At 35.5% G+C, this 16,790-nt stretch overlaps 2 protein-coding genes across 42 annotated transcripts in view; both read left to right on the top strand.

The window, feature by feature from the left end:
- BMP4 (bone morphogenetic protein 4) overlaps nucleotides 1–16,790 on the top strand; it is a 348,264-nt gene that overhangs the window by 275,187 nt on the left and 56,287 nt on the right. The window contains exon 13 of one of the 41 annotated variants that reach the window (XR_004818016.2): nucleotides 2,867–3,648. The exons of the other annotated variants lie outside the window; for them this stretch is intronic. The gene's annotated coding sequence lies outside the window, so the exon portion shown is untranslated. Of the gene's footprint in view, nucleotides 1–2,866; nucleotides 3,649–16,790 lie in introns of those variants that run through there. 41 annotated transcript variants of the gene reach the window in all.
- Nucleotides 6,400–7,264, top strand: LOC112657557 (ferritin heavy chain-like). Its single transcript, XM_049113197.1, is given in 1 exon segment — nucleotides 6,400–7,264. A coding segment is annotated over 1 exon segment (615 nt). The 5' UTR covers nucleotides 6,400–6,503; the 3' UTR covers nucleotides 7,119–7,264.

The raw sequence follows: 16,790 nt of genomic DNA, 5'->3' as shown, positions 1-16,790 counted from the left end.
TTTCAAACAATATAGACATTTATATAAGATGAAAGAAAATTTCCTTTTTCCCCATTCCCCACCTCTCCTCCTTGGAAGGGAGGAGACTTTCTACTTTTCATGTAGAAAAGGTACTTTCATACCTCTCTTGGTCCTGTATGTTTTTACTATGAGCATGTATGACTTTCATATATAATAATCATATTTTGCTATTTTAGGATCTTACCAACATCTATTAGACCAGAAAGTTCGGGGATAGAGGCTAAACATGTATATTTAAAAATAACTGCCTGGGTGATTCTGATATATATTCTTTGTTAAGAACCACTAGCTATGATCATTCTTTGTGTCCTAAAGTCCAACATGACTTAGAATGAAATTTAAGAATTTCCATTATGGAAGGGGTTCCCATCTCTAAGAATCTAGGTAGCTTTATAAGCATGAATAATTGGAAATTTTCAAAAGAAGGGCCTATCCCTGTGATATTCTAAAGAGTTCATGGTTGAATTGACCATACTTAGTAGGAACTGAATTGTGACATCACACATCACAACCATATATAACTATATGGTTGGCATACCTATATTGTCCACTACCGTGTCCGTTGAAGACATTGCTAATCAATCTTCACACTTGTTCTTAGTGAGCCTTCACATAGCTCAGAATCCTTTTTATCAGAACTCATCATCCCAGATAACTACCATCTAGCCTTGATTTGCAATGCCAAATGAAACCTATTGTAGTGGCCTTCTGTTTGTGATCTTTCTGGCATGATTTCCCCACTTTTTCAGAATACAAAACCCTTCTTTCCTATGAGCAACCCATTCCATATGGCTTTCCATATAGGCCTGACTATATTCCCTGCTCCAGCTACAGAAGTGGAAACATCACCTACACTGCTCCCATAAATCAGAGAATCCCATCGTATAGGCTACACTGATTGGTACAAGGATAGGTACATGATCAATTCAGATCAATAAATTATTCTTTCCTGGGACTTTCTCTTGAAGTTATTTGGGAAACAAAAAACATGTTTCTCCCTCTTGGTTATTAAGCTTATATAGATTTTGAGTCTTCAGCTTTCAGCCATCATCTTGGTGATCTAGAAAAAATCTGTTGAAAAAGTCCCCATCAAAGAAGGAAGTGAGAGACACTCCTGATATTGTCATTTATGATTTATGATCCTGATCCACGTATACCTGAAGCCAGATGGATCTTCCCAACCATCTATTTATGTGAGTTAGTAAATTCCTTTAATTTGCCTATATTTGTTTGAGTTAGGTTAATGCCACTTGAAGTAAAGAATCTTTATTAATTATACCTGTTCCCCTTCCTTATCCCTGGGTGTGAAAATCTGTGCTTGGGCTTCTTTTCGATTTTCTATCCTTTCTTTCTATTTGTGAGCCTTTCTTTGTATTTCTTGATTTGGCTCCTGTATTTGAGAATGGAATATACTCAAAAGCCAGATGGGGTAGAGGATGTTGGTTTGTTGTTGCTATTGTCATTATTAAGGTTAAAGCAAGAAATTCCTATTGTAAATCAATTCTATTAGAATTAGAATCAGAGATGAATTAGGATCTTGGTAGGCAATGAGGAAAACTGTGGGTCAGCTCATACATAGAATGATAGAATCTTAAAGGAAGAAGAGACCTAAGCAATTCAATATTCTCTTTTTACAAAAGAGGAAACTGAGATGCAGAAGGTTAATCCATTTGTCCAAGGTCATAGAGTCTAGCCTATAGTCCAGATCTTCCTGGCTTTATCTGATGTTCTTTCACTGCATTGTGCTGCCTTATTTCTGGGTTGAAAACAGTAAAACTGGATCATTATTAAATGACTAGATGTAATGTTAAAAAATCATTAACATCATCACCAATCAGTGAATGAGCAGTTTAATCAAAATTCAGCATTTACAACTGCATTACAAATCAGCAAAAGAAAATAAGTAGACCACATTAAACATAACCTCATACATAAGTAAACTGAAGTTTTTAAATCTGTGATTCAAAGTCCAGATTTTTCCAATCTTCCAAATTTGGTATCCCTACTCTTTTAAACGTTGAGGAAAATTTTTGAAAGTTTCTTCCAGCCTTGCCCTACTGTATACATACAGATAGACTAGTGATTTCCTTTTGTGTTATGTGTGTGTGTGATTTCCTCTGAAATGGAAATGCTTATAGAAATGACTGCATCAACAAACTACTTGTGAGGTTATTTTCAAGTAAGTAATAGATTATTGGCAGTTCAGAAAAAGTCTGTATTTATATCTTGAGATTTTTTTTTGTTAACTCCTTACATTCCTGAGAGAGATATATGACCTACAGAGCAATGAATCATTTCATTCCAAATACATAGACTCATGGCATTTAGGGTGAGAGGGTTATTTAGAAACTGCTTTAGTTCAACATTTATTGATGAGGAACCCAAGACCCAGGGAAATTAATTGACTGTATGCCACTATGAGCAGGGAGCTATTATGAATCCTTCCATAATGTCATCTGATATTAACTTTTTCTTATAAATCTGATTTTTCATGAAAATTTTGAAGCTTGATGGCAAGTAAGAAAATGTATCAAAATATATGATTTTTACTTATTAGTATTGATTTAAATATTTAAATAACATGAAAGAACTATTTGAGTAATTAAGCTAACATATATTTTCTTACTTTTCTATTTCCCTTCCCAACCACACTCCAAAAAGCAACAATAATTATTCCAAAAACATTTTTCCCATATTTAATATTTTATAATCTGATATTAGGGGAATACAATCAACATATATTCTCATAAAATATTTTGTGTAATACGCACTTAAACTTATGAGGTGTTTGTATTCTAAAGCATTTGGTGTATGGTCTAATAGTCTCCCATATTGACATATGCAGAATTCCAGAACAGTCTGAACACCTCTTCAGGTCCAATTGATGAAATTAAGCATGTCAAGCACATGAAAAGCTTGCAGCAAAGGTGACCTCCAAAGCAAGCAAGCAAGCAAGCACCCTGGGCCTCTGAAGTAAAGACTCAAAAAGGACCTCTCCCCACTCTGCCTTGCAAGGAAAGGCAGCTCTTCAATGGGAGAAAAACAATTAGAAAATTAGCATCTTGATCCAAGGAAAGCTGAATAGGGGAAACAGATGTCTCTTACCTAATTCTGTATTTTTCACTCTTTCAGGTGAGAAAGAAAGCCTTTTGGGAACTGGTAGGCTTTATGTATCACAGTAGTATTGTCTTGCAAACCACAGAGAAGTGAGTCTCAGACAGGATGGTCAGTAGAATTGCCCCAGAAACTTCTAGCTGCTGCAAACCTAGGCCTAGAGTTTTTTGTTTTGTTTTGTTTTCTTTTTTGTTTTTTTAGAAGTTGCTTTTTTATTTTTTAGGAAACTTAAATACATTTAAAAGGTGTGTGAAAAAAATAAAATAAAATAAAAGGTGTGTGAAACCAAAAAATTTTTCTTTGAACAGTGTCAATTCATCATAATATTTGCTCTGGATTTTGCTAGCTACTAGGGCTACAGAAATGAAATTCCACTTCTTAACATTTATTTTAAAAAGTAAATATTATAAGAGTACAATAATAGGTTAGAAAGGTGTTCACTGTAGCATTTATTATAATGGCAAAACATTGGCAACAATCTGAACAACCATCACTATGGAATTTGCTAAATTATGTTGTATCCACATAGAAATAAAGTTATCTTTTAAAAAGTACAGAAATTTGTTGTTTTTCTTCTAATTTTCAATTGGATGAGATAGTATATGTAAGAAACTCCAAAATATATGCTTTCGGAAAGCAATTTTACTGGAGAAAGAGTTAATCATGAAGAAAAGAAAATCCTTTTCCTTCCTTCCTTCCTTCCTTCCTTCCTCCCTCCCTCCCTCCCTCCCTCCCTCCCTCCCTCCCTTTCTTTCTTTCCTTCTTTCCTTCTTTCTTTTTCTTTCTTTCTTTCTTTCTTTCTTTTCTTTCTTCTTTCTTTCTTTCTTTCTTTCTTTCTTCTTTCTTTCTTTCTTTCTTTCTTTTCTTTCTTTCTTTCTTCCCTTCCTTCCTTCTTCCTTCCTTCCTTCCTTCCTTCCTTCCTTCCTTCCTTCCTCCTCCCTCCCTCCCTCCCTCCCTCCCTCCCTCCCTCCCTCCTCCTTCCTTCCTTCCTTCCTTCCTTCCTTCCTTCCTTCCTTCTTCCTCATTTACACTTCTTCTGGGTAAAGAAATTCTATGTTGTAACAAGACCAGCTGGGGTTCCCATCTGAGAGATTGTTTCTCTAATATTTGTAAGACTGACCAACCTAAATCATTGAGTCAGGGAATGTTCCAGCTGGACATAATTATTCTGTGTGAATGGGGCCCTAGTAGATTGAATTATCTTGAGCATCGACCAGGGCACCTAGCTGGTGACTGTATATTATGGGATACTTTATTTAGGACATTAAAAGACACAGGCATTGGTATAGAAACAAAAAGAACCTATATATAAGTTTACTTAGAGTTGTCTTTGCCCATATGTCAATTATTAAAACATGTGCTAATACACATAAGGTTTTCTTAAATCATTTGTAGTCTACTAATGACAATTAATAAACTAGTCAAATCTTAACTAACTGGAGAGGTGAGGTCTCACTTCACTCGTCCCTTTTGATTTGTTTTCTTTCTATCTCCAGCATTTGCTGTTTCTTAAGGCTTTGTCCTTGGTTTTCATCTTTTGGTTGCAGGATTTCTCACATTCATTCTGTACCTACTCAAGATCCAATTGTTAGAGAACAAGGACCTTGTACTCTCAACTATAGAAAAGTTATATGTTGCTGCCCCATCATGATTTCACTACTCCCTTTTGACTTCTGTAATTTGTGCATCACTTTATTCTGTGTGTGTGGCAACTTTTCATTCATTTATTTATTCATCAAATATTTTATGGAATGCCTACTTTGTACCACATCCTATTGTACAGATAATAAGATTTGTTTTTTTTACTCTTTGGCCATATAACAAATTTCATAAGTTACAAAGCCTTGAAAATTACTCAGAATATATTTTCTAAAAACAACAGAATTAAATTAGAAATAAACAGCAAAAAACTATCTAAAAAGTTCTCAAATGCTTGGGTTGGACAATATATTTCCAACTAATTTATGGATCAAGCAAGTCAATCACAATGGAAATTAGAAGATATTTTAAACCGAATGGTAATGGAGATATTTCAAATTTTTTTTTAAATTTATTTTTTATTGGTGTTCAATTTACTAACATACAGAATAACCCCCAGTGCCCGTCACCCATTCATTCCCACCCCCTGCCCTCCTCCCCTTCTACCACCCCTAGTTCGTTTCCCAGAGTTAGCAGTCTTTACGTTCTGTCTCCCTTTCTGATATTTCCCACACATTTCTTCTCCCTTCCCTTATATTCCCTTTCACTATTATTTATATTCCCCAAATGAATGAGAACATATAATGTTTGTCCTTCTCCGACTGACTTACTTCACTCAGCATAATACCCTCCAGTTCCATCCACGTTGAAGCAAATGGTGGGTATTTGTCATTTCTAATAGCTGAGTAGATATTTCAAATTTAAAGGAAAGTTAAGGCAGTGCACAGACAGAAATTTCTTTCTTTTTTTTATTATTTTTTTGTGTATTTTTTATTGGAGTTCAATTTGCCAACGTATAGTATAACACCCAGTGCTCATCCCGTCAAGTGCCCCCCCTCAGTGCCCATCACCCAGTCACCCCATCCCCCCACCCACCTCCCCTACCACTACCCCTTGTTCGTTTTCCAGAGTTAGGACAGACAGATATTTATACTTAAAAGTGCTTATACTTAAAAGTGCTTATGTTAGAAAAGGAGAAAGTTTGAAAATCAGTAATCTACACTTCCACATTAAAATAACAGAAAAAGGAGGAATTTTAACCAAAATTAAGTAGAAAAATTAATAAAGATAGGAATGGAAATCAATGCTATAAGAAATGGATGGACAATAGAGAAAAGTAACAAAAGTAAAAACTCTGTTCTTTGAAAAGATTAATAACATATGATTAAGACAATGAGAAAACACAAGGCACTATTGTGTGAATGAAAGAGAGGTTATCTGGGGCACCTGGGTGGCTCAGTGGTTGAGTGTCTACCTTTGGCTCAGGTCGTGATCCTGGGGTCCTGGGATTGAGTCCTGTGTTAAGTTCCCCTCAAGAAGCCTGCTTCTCCCTCTGCCTGCCCCCCCCTCGCAGGTGCATCTCTGCCTCTCTCTCTATCTCTGATGAATAAAAGAAAAGAAAAGAAAAGAAAAGAAAAGAAAAGAAGAAAGAGAAAGAAAGAAGAAAGAAAGAAAGAAAGAAAGAAGAAAGAAAGAAAGAAAGAAAGAAAGAGAGAGAGGGATCATCCTTGCAGATCCTAGAAGTATTAAAAGGATAGTAAAGGATTGTTATGAATAATTTTATTCAAATAACTTCAAGAACATAAATGAACAGGAAATCAAAAGCAATACTTTATTTTTTAGCGATATTGTAAAGATATTTGACTATCACAAACTCGAAACATAGAAGAATGGTGACTCCTTCTAGCCTTATGCAACTATCCCAAATGACCAGTGAAGACAAGGCCACCATGACGACCGCATCCCCCTCGCAGGTGCGCCAGAACTACCACCAGGACTCAGAGGCCGCCATCAACTGCCAGATCAACCTGGAGCTCTATGCATCTTACGTCTACTTGTCCATGTCTTATTACTTTGATCGTGATGATGTGGCTTTGAAGAACTTTGCCAAATATTTTCTCCACCAGTCTCATGAGGGGAGGGAACATGCTGAGAAACTGATGAAGCTGCAGAACCAATGAGGTGGTCGAATCTTCCTTCAGGATATTAAGAAACCAGACCGTGACGATTGGGAGAATGGGCTGAGTACAATGGAGTGTGCATTACACTTGGAAAAGAGCGTGAATCAGTCACTACTGGAACTGCACAAACTGGCCACTGATAAAAATGACCTCCACTTGTGTGACTTCATTGAGACTAATTACCTGAATGAGCAGGTGAAATCCATCAAAGAATTGGGTGACCATGTAACCAACCTGTGCAAGATGGGGGCTCCCGAATCTGGCATGGCAGAGTATCTCTTTGACAAGCACACCCTGGGAAACAGTGATAGAGCTAAGCCTTAGGCTGTCTTCCCATAGCCACAGGGTGACTTCCCTGGTCACCGAGGCAGTGCATGCATGTTGGGGTTACCTTTACCTTTTTTATAAGTTGTACCAAAACATCTACTTCTTTCGTTTGTATCATTCCTTCAAATAAAGTAATTTGGTACACCCCCCCCCCCAAAAAAAAAAAACTGGCGCCATCTTTTTGGAGAATTCCATTGGATTCTTGAGAAATTGTTTAGGTAGGAACTCCAGTTAGCTGCTATCCCGATGTGGGCTCTATTTAGTTTGCTACAGAACTGCATATCATAAATTGCATATTATCTTATCTGACAAGCCATAAGGTTGAGTGTGCCTAGCAGCACTTTCTCAACAAGGTATGTGGGACCCATGAGACTGAGCTCTAACAGACCTAAAGGTACTGGTAAACTATGTGAACAGATGGTGCCCATTTTAAGTATTCCCACCTTTGATGCATAACCGTATCTCCTTCAACCCACTGATATAGCCTCATGGGTGGGAAGAGCACCCTAAGACCATTTAAATAAGGAAACAAAACATTAAACATGATTATGGATGATGATTCTGCAGTATATGCAGACTGCTGTACTTATTAACCTCAGTTGTGTGTGATGATAATGATAAATTGACAATGATGACAATTGACAATGATGACAATCAACATGATGAAGAGAAATTCTTCTGGGCAGAATTGTAAGTGTTACATCTTTTTGTTCACATTTCTTGGAAACTGGGACATCCTGTGTTAGAGTCTAAGTCAATAATCAGGGGCTAGTGTTCGTCTGGATGGACAGAGACTAGAAAAAAATAATACTGGAAGATTGGCAATAAGAAGGTCTAGGGCCAGAGTAAGTAGATGGAAACTTTTGACATACCAAGGGCAGGTGGTAGGAGTGGTCTGCTCCAGGTGCAAGCAGTTTTTAAAACATAAATCAACAAGACTTTTTGAGGGAGGTATATTGTATCACTGACATTGTTTAGAATTGCCAGTACATGCTGCTAATAAAAAGAAGACTAATTTATAGTTGGCCTTATTATTATTTTTAAATTCTCTGCAAATAGTGCACCCCCTTATCACTTGCGCCTGGTGAGCCACTCCCATTGTCCTGTCTTTGACCTGGAGTGTGACAATATTTGCGATTATTTATGAATGCTGACCAAGTATCCTCACAACTGAGGACCTTCTCAATAATCAGATGGCCAAAGGATGAACCAGATGACCCACTCCAAGGAAGTCAGTCAGCAGCTACTTTCCTTGGTGATTCCAGTGATTCCTCAATGAGTTCATGGAGAGTATGGCAGTGGGGATGGAAGTTATGAATGGGGTCTGGCCCCTACCTCTGTAGGATATCCAGTGCGTCAACAGCAGATATCAACCCTGAGCCCTATTATGTCACCGTATCTCAGTATCACTAGCCAGCCACCTGGTGGCAGAATAATGATATTGGACTCCTATTGGTGAGGACCAGAATGTATGATCATTGGAATAGACAGTCTTAAATGAAATAGCCTTGCTTAAAGCAGTCAATTTATAAAAGTAGGAAAGATATAAATGAATGAATGAAATTGAAGAACAATATAATAGAGATGAAAGTACAAATACTTTTAAGCTGTAAAAACCACAAAAATATTTTAGTAATAAAATCAAAAGGACATAAAATGAAAAGACTTATGAAATAGACAAAAACTATTGCTATTCTGGAACCCCTGGGTGGTTCAGCGGTTTGGCGCCTGCCTTTGGCCCAGGGTGCGATCCTGGAGTCCCGGGATCGAGTCCCACATTGGGCTCCCTGCATGGAGCCTGCTTCTCCTTCTGCCTGTGTGTCTGCCTCTCTCTCTCTCTCTCTCTCTCTGTCTATCATAAATAAATAAATAAATAAATAAATAAATAAATAAATCTTAAAAAAAACCTATTGCTATTCCATTTATAGTTTAATAGAAAGAGAACATCAAATATATTTGGAGTGAGAAAGGCAACAAAATGTCAGGAAGGAAGGAATTACTTGGGAATTCTATCTAAACAAAAATATATAAATAAACTTGAAAATCTTGATGAAATGTATAATTTTCTAGGTAATTATAAATTATAAGATTGACCAAAGGAGATGGAATATCCAAAATGGGTTAGAATAAAATGGTCCTCAATGAAAATCACAAAAGGTAGAAAAAGTGTGAAAGACAAAGAATAAAAAACAAGGGCAACCCATTGAAAATAGTAACAAATATAGTAGCTGTTAACCTAGCTATATCAGTAATCACTATAAATGTCAATGGTCTAAATACATAAATTAAAAGACAGAGATTGGGGGTGCCTGGCTGGCTCAGTCGGGACCATGACTCTTGATCTGAGGTTTGTGAATTTAAACCCCATGTTGGGTGTAGAGGTTACTTAAAACAGTGCAAAAAAAGAAACCCTTAAAAAGACAGATGTTTTGTCTATAATAAACTCACTTTAGGGCAGCCCCCGTGGCACAGCGGTTTAGTGCCGCCTGCAGCCCGGGGTGTGATCCTGGAGACTCGGGATCGAGTCCCGCGTCCGGCTCCCTGCATGGAGCCTGCTTCTCTCTCTGCCTGTGTCTCTGCCTCTCTCTCTCTGAATAAATAAATAAAATCTTAAAAAAAAAAACTCACTTTAAATATAAAGACATGTATATACATAAAAGTGAAATGATGGAGATATACTATGCTTTTATTACCTAAAAATAAGATTGGAGTAACTATATTAATTTTAGACAGAGCAGACTTAAGAGCAAGGAAAATTATCAGGGATAATGAGCATTATATAATGATAAAGAGGTCAATACTTCAATAAGACATAACAATCCTTAATGTATATATGCCTAATAGCACAGCATCAAAACATGAGTCAAAAATTGATAGAAATGCAAGGAGAAATAGATGAATCTACTATTATAGTTGGAGACATTAACACTTCTCTATCAGAAATGAACAGATCCAGCAAGCAGAAAATCAGTAAGTACATAGTTGAATTCAACAGCACCTCATTCAGCTGAATATAACTGACATCTATAGACTACTTCATCCAACAGCAGCAGATTAAACATTCTTTTCAAGGTCATATGGAACATTCACCAAGAGAGACCACATTTTGGGTCAAAAGTACAACTAAACAAGTATAAAGAATAGAAATCATACAATCTCTGCCTTCAGACTTTATGAAATTGAACTAAAAGTCAATAATAGAAATGTAGCTGAAAAATTTTAGAATATGTGGAGATTAAACAGGACAACTCTAAGTAACACGAGTCAAAGAGGAAATCTCAAGAGAAATATAAAAATATTCTTAACTAAATTAAAATGACAGTGCAACTTATCAAAATTTGTGGAATATAGCGAAAACAGTGCTTGCAAGTAAATTTATAGCATTAAATGCATATATTGGAAACAAGAAACATCTAAAATTAGTAGTCTAAGTTTCCACCTTAGACAACTAGGAAAACAAGAGCAAATTAAATATAAAATAAGCAGAAGAAAAAAATCATAAAAATTAGAGCAGAAATAAAATAAATTAAAAACAAGAAGTCAGTAGAGAAAATTGACAAAATCTAAAGCTGGTTCTTTGAAAAGACCAATAAAATCAATAAGCCTCCAATCAGCTAACTAGGAAAAAAAAAAGGAAACACAAATTGCTAATATCAGAAATAAAAGAGGGAACATCATTATATCATGGATGTTAAAAGGATAATAAAGGAGTATTATGAACACTTCTATGCCCATAAACTTAATAACCTAGATGAAATGTACCCATTCCTTGAAAGACACAATCTGCTAAACTCACTCAAGAAGAAATAGATAATCTGGATAATTCTGTATCTATTAAAGAAATTGAACTTTTAGATAAAAGACCAAGGGAATGATCTGTGAAGAAATAATTAAAAAGCTAGACTTCATTGAAATTAAAAACTTATGCCCTGAGAAAGACGTCAACATAAAGATGAGACATGCCAGTCTACAAGAAAATATTTGCAAAAGACACATTTGCTATAGGATTGTTATACAAAATATATAAAGAACTCTTAAAACTCAGCAATGAGAAAATGAACAACTCTATTAAAAAATTAGCCAAAGAACTGAACAGACCTTATCAAAGAAGATATACAGATGGCAAATAAGCATATGAAGAGATGTTCCACATCATACATCATTAGGGAATTGCATATTAAAATAATAACAAGATACCACTGCATACCTATCAGAATGTCCAAAATCCACAACACTGACAATACCAAATGCTGATGAGAATATGGAGCACTAGGAACTCTCATTTATTGCTGCTGGGAATGCAAAATGGTGTAGCTACTTTGGAAGACAGCTTGTCATTTTCTTACAAAACTAAACATACTCTTACCATATGATCCAGCAATTGTGCTCCTTGTTATTTACCTAAATGAACTGAAAACTTCTGTCCACACAAAAACCTGCACATGTGTTTATAGCATTTTTTTTCATAATTGCCAAAATGTGGAAGCAATCAGGTTGTCCTTCAGTAAGTGAATGGACAAACTGGTACATCCAGACACTAGAATATTATTCAGTGCTAAAAAAGAAAGAAGCCAATCTGAAAAGTTTATGTACTATATGATATTCTTGAAAAGGCAAAATTAAAGAGACAATAAAAAGATCAATGGTTGCCAGGAGCTTTGGGGAAAGTGGAAGGGATGACTAGATGAAGCACAGAGGATTTTTAGGGCAGTGAACATATTCTGTATAATACCATAATGCTGGATACATGTCTTTATACATTTGTTCAAACCCATATTGTGTACAACATCAAGAGTGAACCCTAATGTGAACTATAGATTTTGAGTGATACTAATGTATTAATGTAGGTTCATGGATTACAACAAATCTGCCAATGTGGTATGGGATATTGATATTAGGGGAGATTGTTCATGTTTTAGGATAGGAGGTATATGGGAAATCTCTGTACTTTGCACTCAGTTTTTCTGTGAACATAAAACTCTAAAAAATAAAGTTTTTTAGAAGTGGAAAAAGGGACAAAATAATAGATGATAAAATTATAGACCAATTTCGTTTGTGAATACAAATATAAAAATCTTTCTAAAAATTTTACCAAGTAAAATCTAGTGGTGTGTCATGACCAATTGGGATTTACCATAGTAAAGCAAGAAAATTTTGATATTAGGAAATATACTAATGTAATTCCCTGTTATCAGATTAAAGTAAAAAAAAGCTCATGATCTTTCAATAGAAGCTAAAAAAGTGTTAGATATTATGATAAAAAATCATAATTATAATTTTTGATCATTATCATTTATAATAAAAATCTTTTAAGCTAAGGATAGGAAGAAATATCTTTGATAAAGTATAAGTTATATTTAAGAACTGACAGCAAACTTCATACTTAATGGTGAAGTACTATCATGACAATCAGGAATAAAACATAGATAGTTGGGACACCTGGGTGGCTCAGCAGTTGAGCATCTACCTTCGGCTCAGGGCATGATCCTGGGATCTGGGATAGAGTCCCGCATCGGGTTCTCTGCAGAGAACCTGCTTCTCCTTCTGCTTCTCTCTGTCTGTCTGTCTGTCTGTCTCTCATGAGTTTTAAAAGATTTTATTTATTTATTCATGAGAGACACAGAAAGAGAGAGGCAGAGACATAGCAGAGGGAGAAGCCAGTCCCATGCAGGGAGCCCGATGCAGGACTCAGTCCCAGGACTTGATCCCCAGACTCCAGGATCACGCCCTGGGCTGAAGGCGGGCGCTAAACTGCTAAACTGCTGAGCCACCCAGGGATCCCCATTAAATACATCTTAAAAAAAAAAACATGGTCACCATCTGCACTAATGTTTGCCAAGATACAAACAAGAGAAAGGACTAAAAGGTCTAAGTACAGGGGAGAAAAGCAATAAAACTGACATTATTTCCAGTGAAATGATCATCTAACTCAAAAATTTAAGAAAATAATCAGCATGAATTTTGTGATGGCTATGCATTTCTAACTTATGTGCAAAAGAAACCAATTAGTATATTTAAAAATGAATATTCAATGTATTAGGGTAAGAAACTTTAAAAGTTTAGTTTTCTCTAAGCCTTTAAGTTCAACTTACAAATCTTGTCTTTTTGTAAGTGTTGTTAAATAAGAACAATCACCTTTACTTTTTTTTAAAAAATATTTGAGTCACTTAAGTTTTGTAGACAATTCTTTAAAAATTAGTTCTTTTTTAAAGATTTATTTATTTATTTTAGAGAGAGAAAGCACAAGCAGGAGGGGTGGAGGGAGAGACAATCTGAAGCAGACTCTGTGCTGAGTGTGAAGCCTGAGGTGGGGCTCAGTCTCAGAATCATGAGATCACAACCTGAGCTGAAACCAAGACTCAGTTGCTTAACTGACTGTGCTCCCCAGATGCCCCTAAGGCATCCCCAAAATTACACTCTCTTCAAGGAAATAAAATGCACTTATAACTTTGATACATTTAATTTTCTTCAAAGCCTTAAATATGCCTAATGTAATAACCAAAACTTTCCAATATGTATACAACTTTTATAAATCTAATAAATTAAACCTGTAAGTGTGGCATAGCTCATATTATTTAACATTCTGATACTGTTTATAAATTTGGTCAAATTCTCTTTCATATTTCAAAGTAAGTCCCTAATTCTTTTTATTATTACTATGTTTTTGTAGGTGGGGGAGGGCAATGGGAGAGGGAGAATCTTAAGCAGGCTGCACACCTGGGGCTTGATATCATGACCTGAGCCAAAATCAAGAGTCAGACACTAAACTGTCTTAGCTACCTGGGTGCCCCCAAATAAATCCCTAATTCTAAAGTCAATTATTCAGCTACACATTTCAAATTGAAGTCACAAGGCTAATCTCTCAGAAACCTAATGCCTGTTCAATATCAAATTTACCAAATTTACCCAAATTATCTTAAATATAACACAAAAGTATCAACAATTTCAGTTTGATTTTCTTTAGAATATATTAAATTCTAAACTTCCATGAGATTGGAAACACTACATGAAGTGGTCAGTTTCACCACTGCTAGAAAACTGGCTTTTATCATCTCTAGAAAGCATAGGTTAAGAGAAAGGAACCTGGGATCTGTATATCCAGAGTGATTCTCCCGTCATCACCAATAGACATCTTGACCTCCTTTCTTTGTTGCTAAGACAGCAGAGACTCCCAATTATAAACCCTTCAAATGGGATTCATTTCTCTTGGGTTCAAGTTACAAAATACCTAATTCTTCCATCAGATTTAAGTCCACAACCTCCTACTGAGGTTACTAATAACTCTCTTCACCTTAACATGTACTGTCTGATTGAATTCTGTATTTACATGTTCTTTCTCTCTGGTTGGACATAAAATCTTATAGATATTTAAAGGATACATGAATATGTTTCACACCTTTGGTTCTGAGGTCAAAATATTAGTCTTACTAATAAGAGTTTCCAGAGAGGAGCAAAGAGTATTAACTAAGGAATTTTTAATAAAATGGCTGGATATAAGATATTTGTAGTATCTCTACACCAGCAATTTAGGAAGTGTAATAGCAAAAGCAACAAAAACTATAAAACTTCAGGAATAAATCTATCAAATGTGTAAACCTATGTAAATAATACTTTAAAACCTTATTCAAGGATGTAAAAGAAAACCTCAATAAATGAAGATGGAAATTATATATATATTTTTAAATTTGTATTTATTTATGATAGTCACATGGGGGGGTGGCGGGCAGAGACACAGGCAGAGGGAGAAGCAGGCTCCATGCACCGGGAGCCCGACGTGGGATTCGATCCCGGGTCTCCAGGATCGCACCCTGGGCCAAAGGCAGGCGCCAAACCGCTGCGCCACCCAGGGATCCCAGAAATTATATTTCTGAATGAGGGGTTTAACACTGTAAAGCTGTCACATCAGTTGCAAATTAATAAATTCAAATTGTTATTAAATTTGAAAAATGATTCTCAAATATACCAGATTTTTAAAAATAAATGAGGAAACATGAGCTGGACCCTGACTTGTCCAATATCAAATTATTCTATAAAGCTATAGTAGGGATCCCTGGGTGGCGCAGCGGTTTAGCGCCTGCCTTTGGCCCAGGGCGCAATCCTGGAGACCCTGGATCAAATCCCACGTCGGGCTCTCGGTGCATGGAGCCTGCTTCTCCTTCTGCCTATGTCTCTGCCTCTCTCTCTCTCTCTGTGACTATCATAAATAAAAAAAAAAAAAAAAAAAAAAATAAAGCTATAGTAATTAAAGTAAAATACTATTACTCCTAAATAAAGAACAATTGAACAGAATAGAAAATTTCCAAACAGGTGAAGAAATGAATTAGAATTCAGTTTATAATAAAAATGATATTTTTAACCAAAGAAGAAAGAATGAATAAATGGTGTTGGGACAATTTGGAAAAATAAATACAGATATCTACTTCACACTATGATAATTCCAAATGAATTAAAAATCTTCAACTTGAAAAAACGAAATTGCAAGAGTATTAGAAGGAAAAATGGAGAAATATTTCATTGGGGTAAGGTCTTCCTAAGCAACACACAAAACCTAGAATCCACAAAGGAAAAAATGCTACTTTTTCTCCCATAAAAATATAAAATTTTCCTCAAAGAAGCACTTAAAAAGTTAAAACACAAATAATAGACTGAGATAAAAATATCTGTCAAACATGTAATTAACAATTAGTATCCACAAAATAAAAACATACCTCACAAATAAAAAAAGATGAACAACCCAATTGAAAAATGGGGAAAGTACATGAATAGATCATTGACCTCAGAAAAGTACAAATGGTCTACAAACAAAAAAAATATGGTGAGACTCCTTATGAAGGAAATGCAAATAAAAACAACATTGTGGTGTCATTTCTACTGAGTGAATTGGAAAAAAGACTATACCTTGATAATATTCAGCATCAGCAAGTGTGTGGGGGATGTAAATGCCATTAGACAGTCCTGGTAGAAATATAAATTAATATCTTTTGGGCAGTATCTGTCTACATTTGAAATGGATCTTTGACCCTAACAACTTCATTTTTAGAATTCTGTGTTGAAGCATTATTTGTGCCTGCAGAGATGTTAGAAAAAATTCTTCTGTATCACTCTGATAAAAAATTAAAAACAGTTTAAAGACCCATCAATAGTAATGTGACTGGATAAATTATGAGATATCAGTATTATGTGCACCTATTAGAAAGCAAAACATGTTCAGTCAAAACAAATATTATTGAATAACACAAATATGGTGAATCCATTAAAAAAGCAAACATCAAAATATATCAGTTACATGTCCCTATATTTATGCCAATGTATAGAGGAAGGACTAGAAATTTATAGATCAAATTGCTGACTTTGGGTCATCTTTAGGGAGTGGAGTTGGAATATTGGGAAAGAGGGTTGTTTTTATAGTTATCTGACTCCTTTAATTCAAAAGCTTTTCAGCTATCATAGCTTTTGGCTAACTAATCAATAAAATAACCTCCTTATTTCTCTAGGATTTTATCCTGGATTTATCTCGAAGCTCCATTAGCAGATGCTACAGACAAGTGGGATCTGAAAGGACATGCAGCATTTGGAATTGTCTCCCCATCATGGACAGTTTAGCTTTGGGAATTGTTAGGATTTGGTTTATTTATTCATATATTCACCATTCTTTCATTCTGTAAATAG

Source organism: Canis lupus, chromosome 8 (assembly GCF_003254725.2).
Source record: "Canis lupus dingo isolate Sandy chromosome 8, ASM325472v2, whole genome shotgun sequence".
Taxonomy (NCBI): domain Eukaryota; kingdom Metazoa; phylum Chordata; class Mammalia; order Carnivora; family Canidae; genus Canis; species Canis lupus.
The sequence above is the reverse complement of the archived record's forward strand: the minus strand, read 5'-3'. Positions and strand labels throughout refer to the sequence as shown.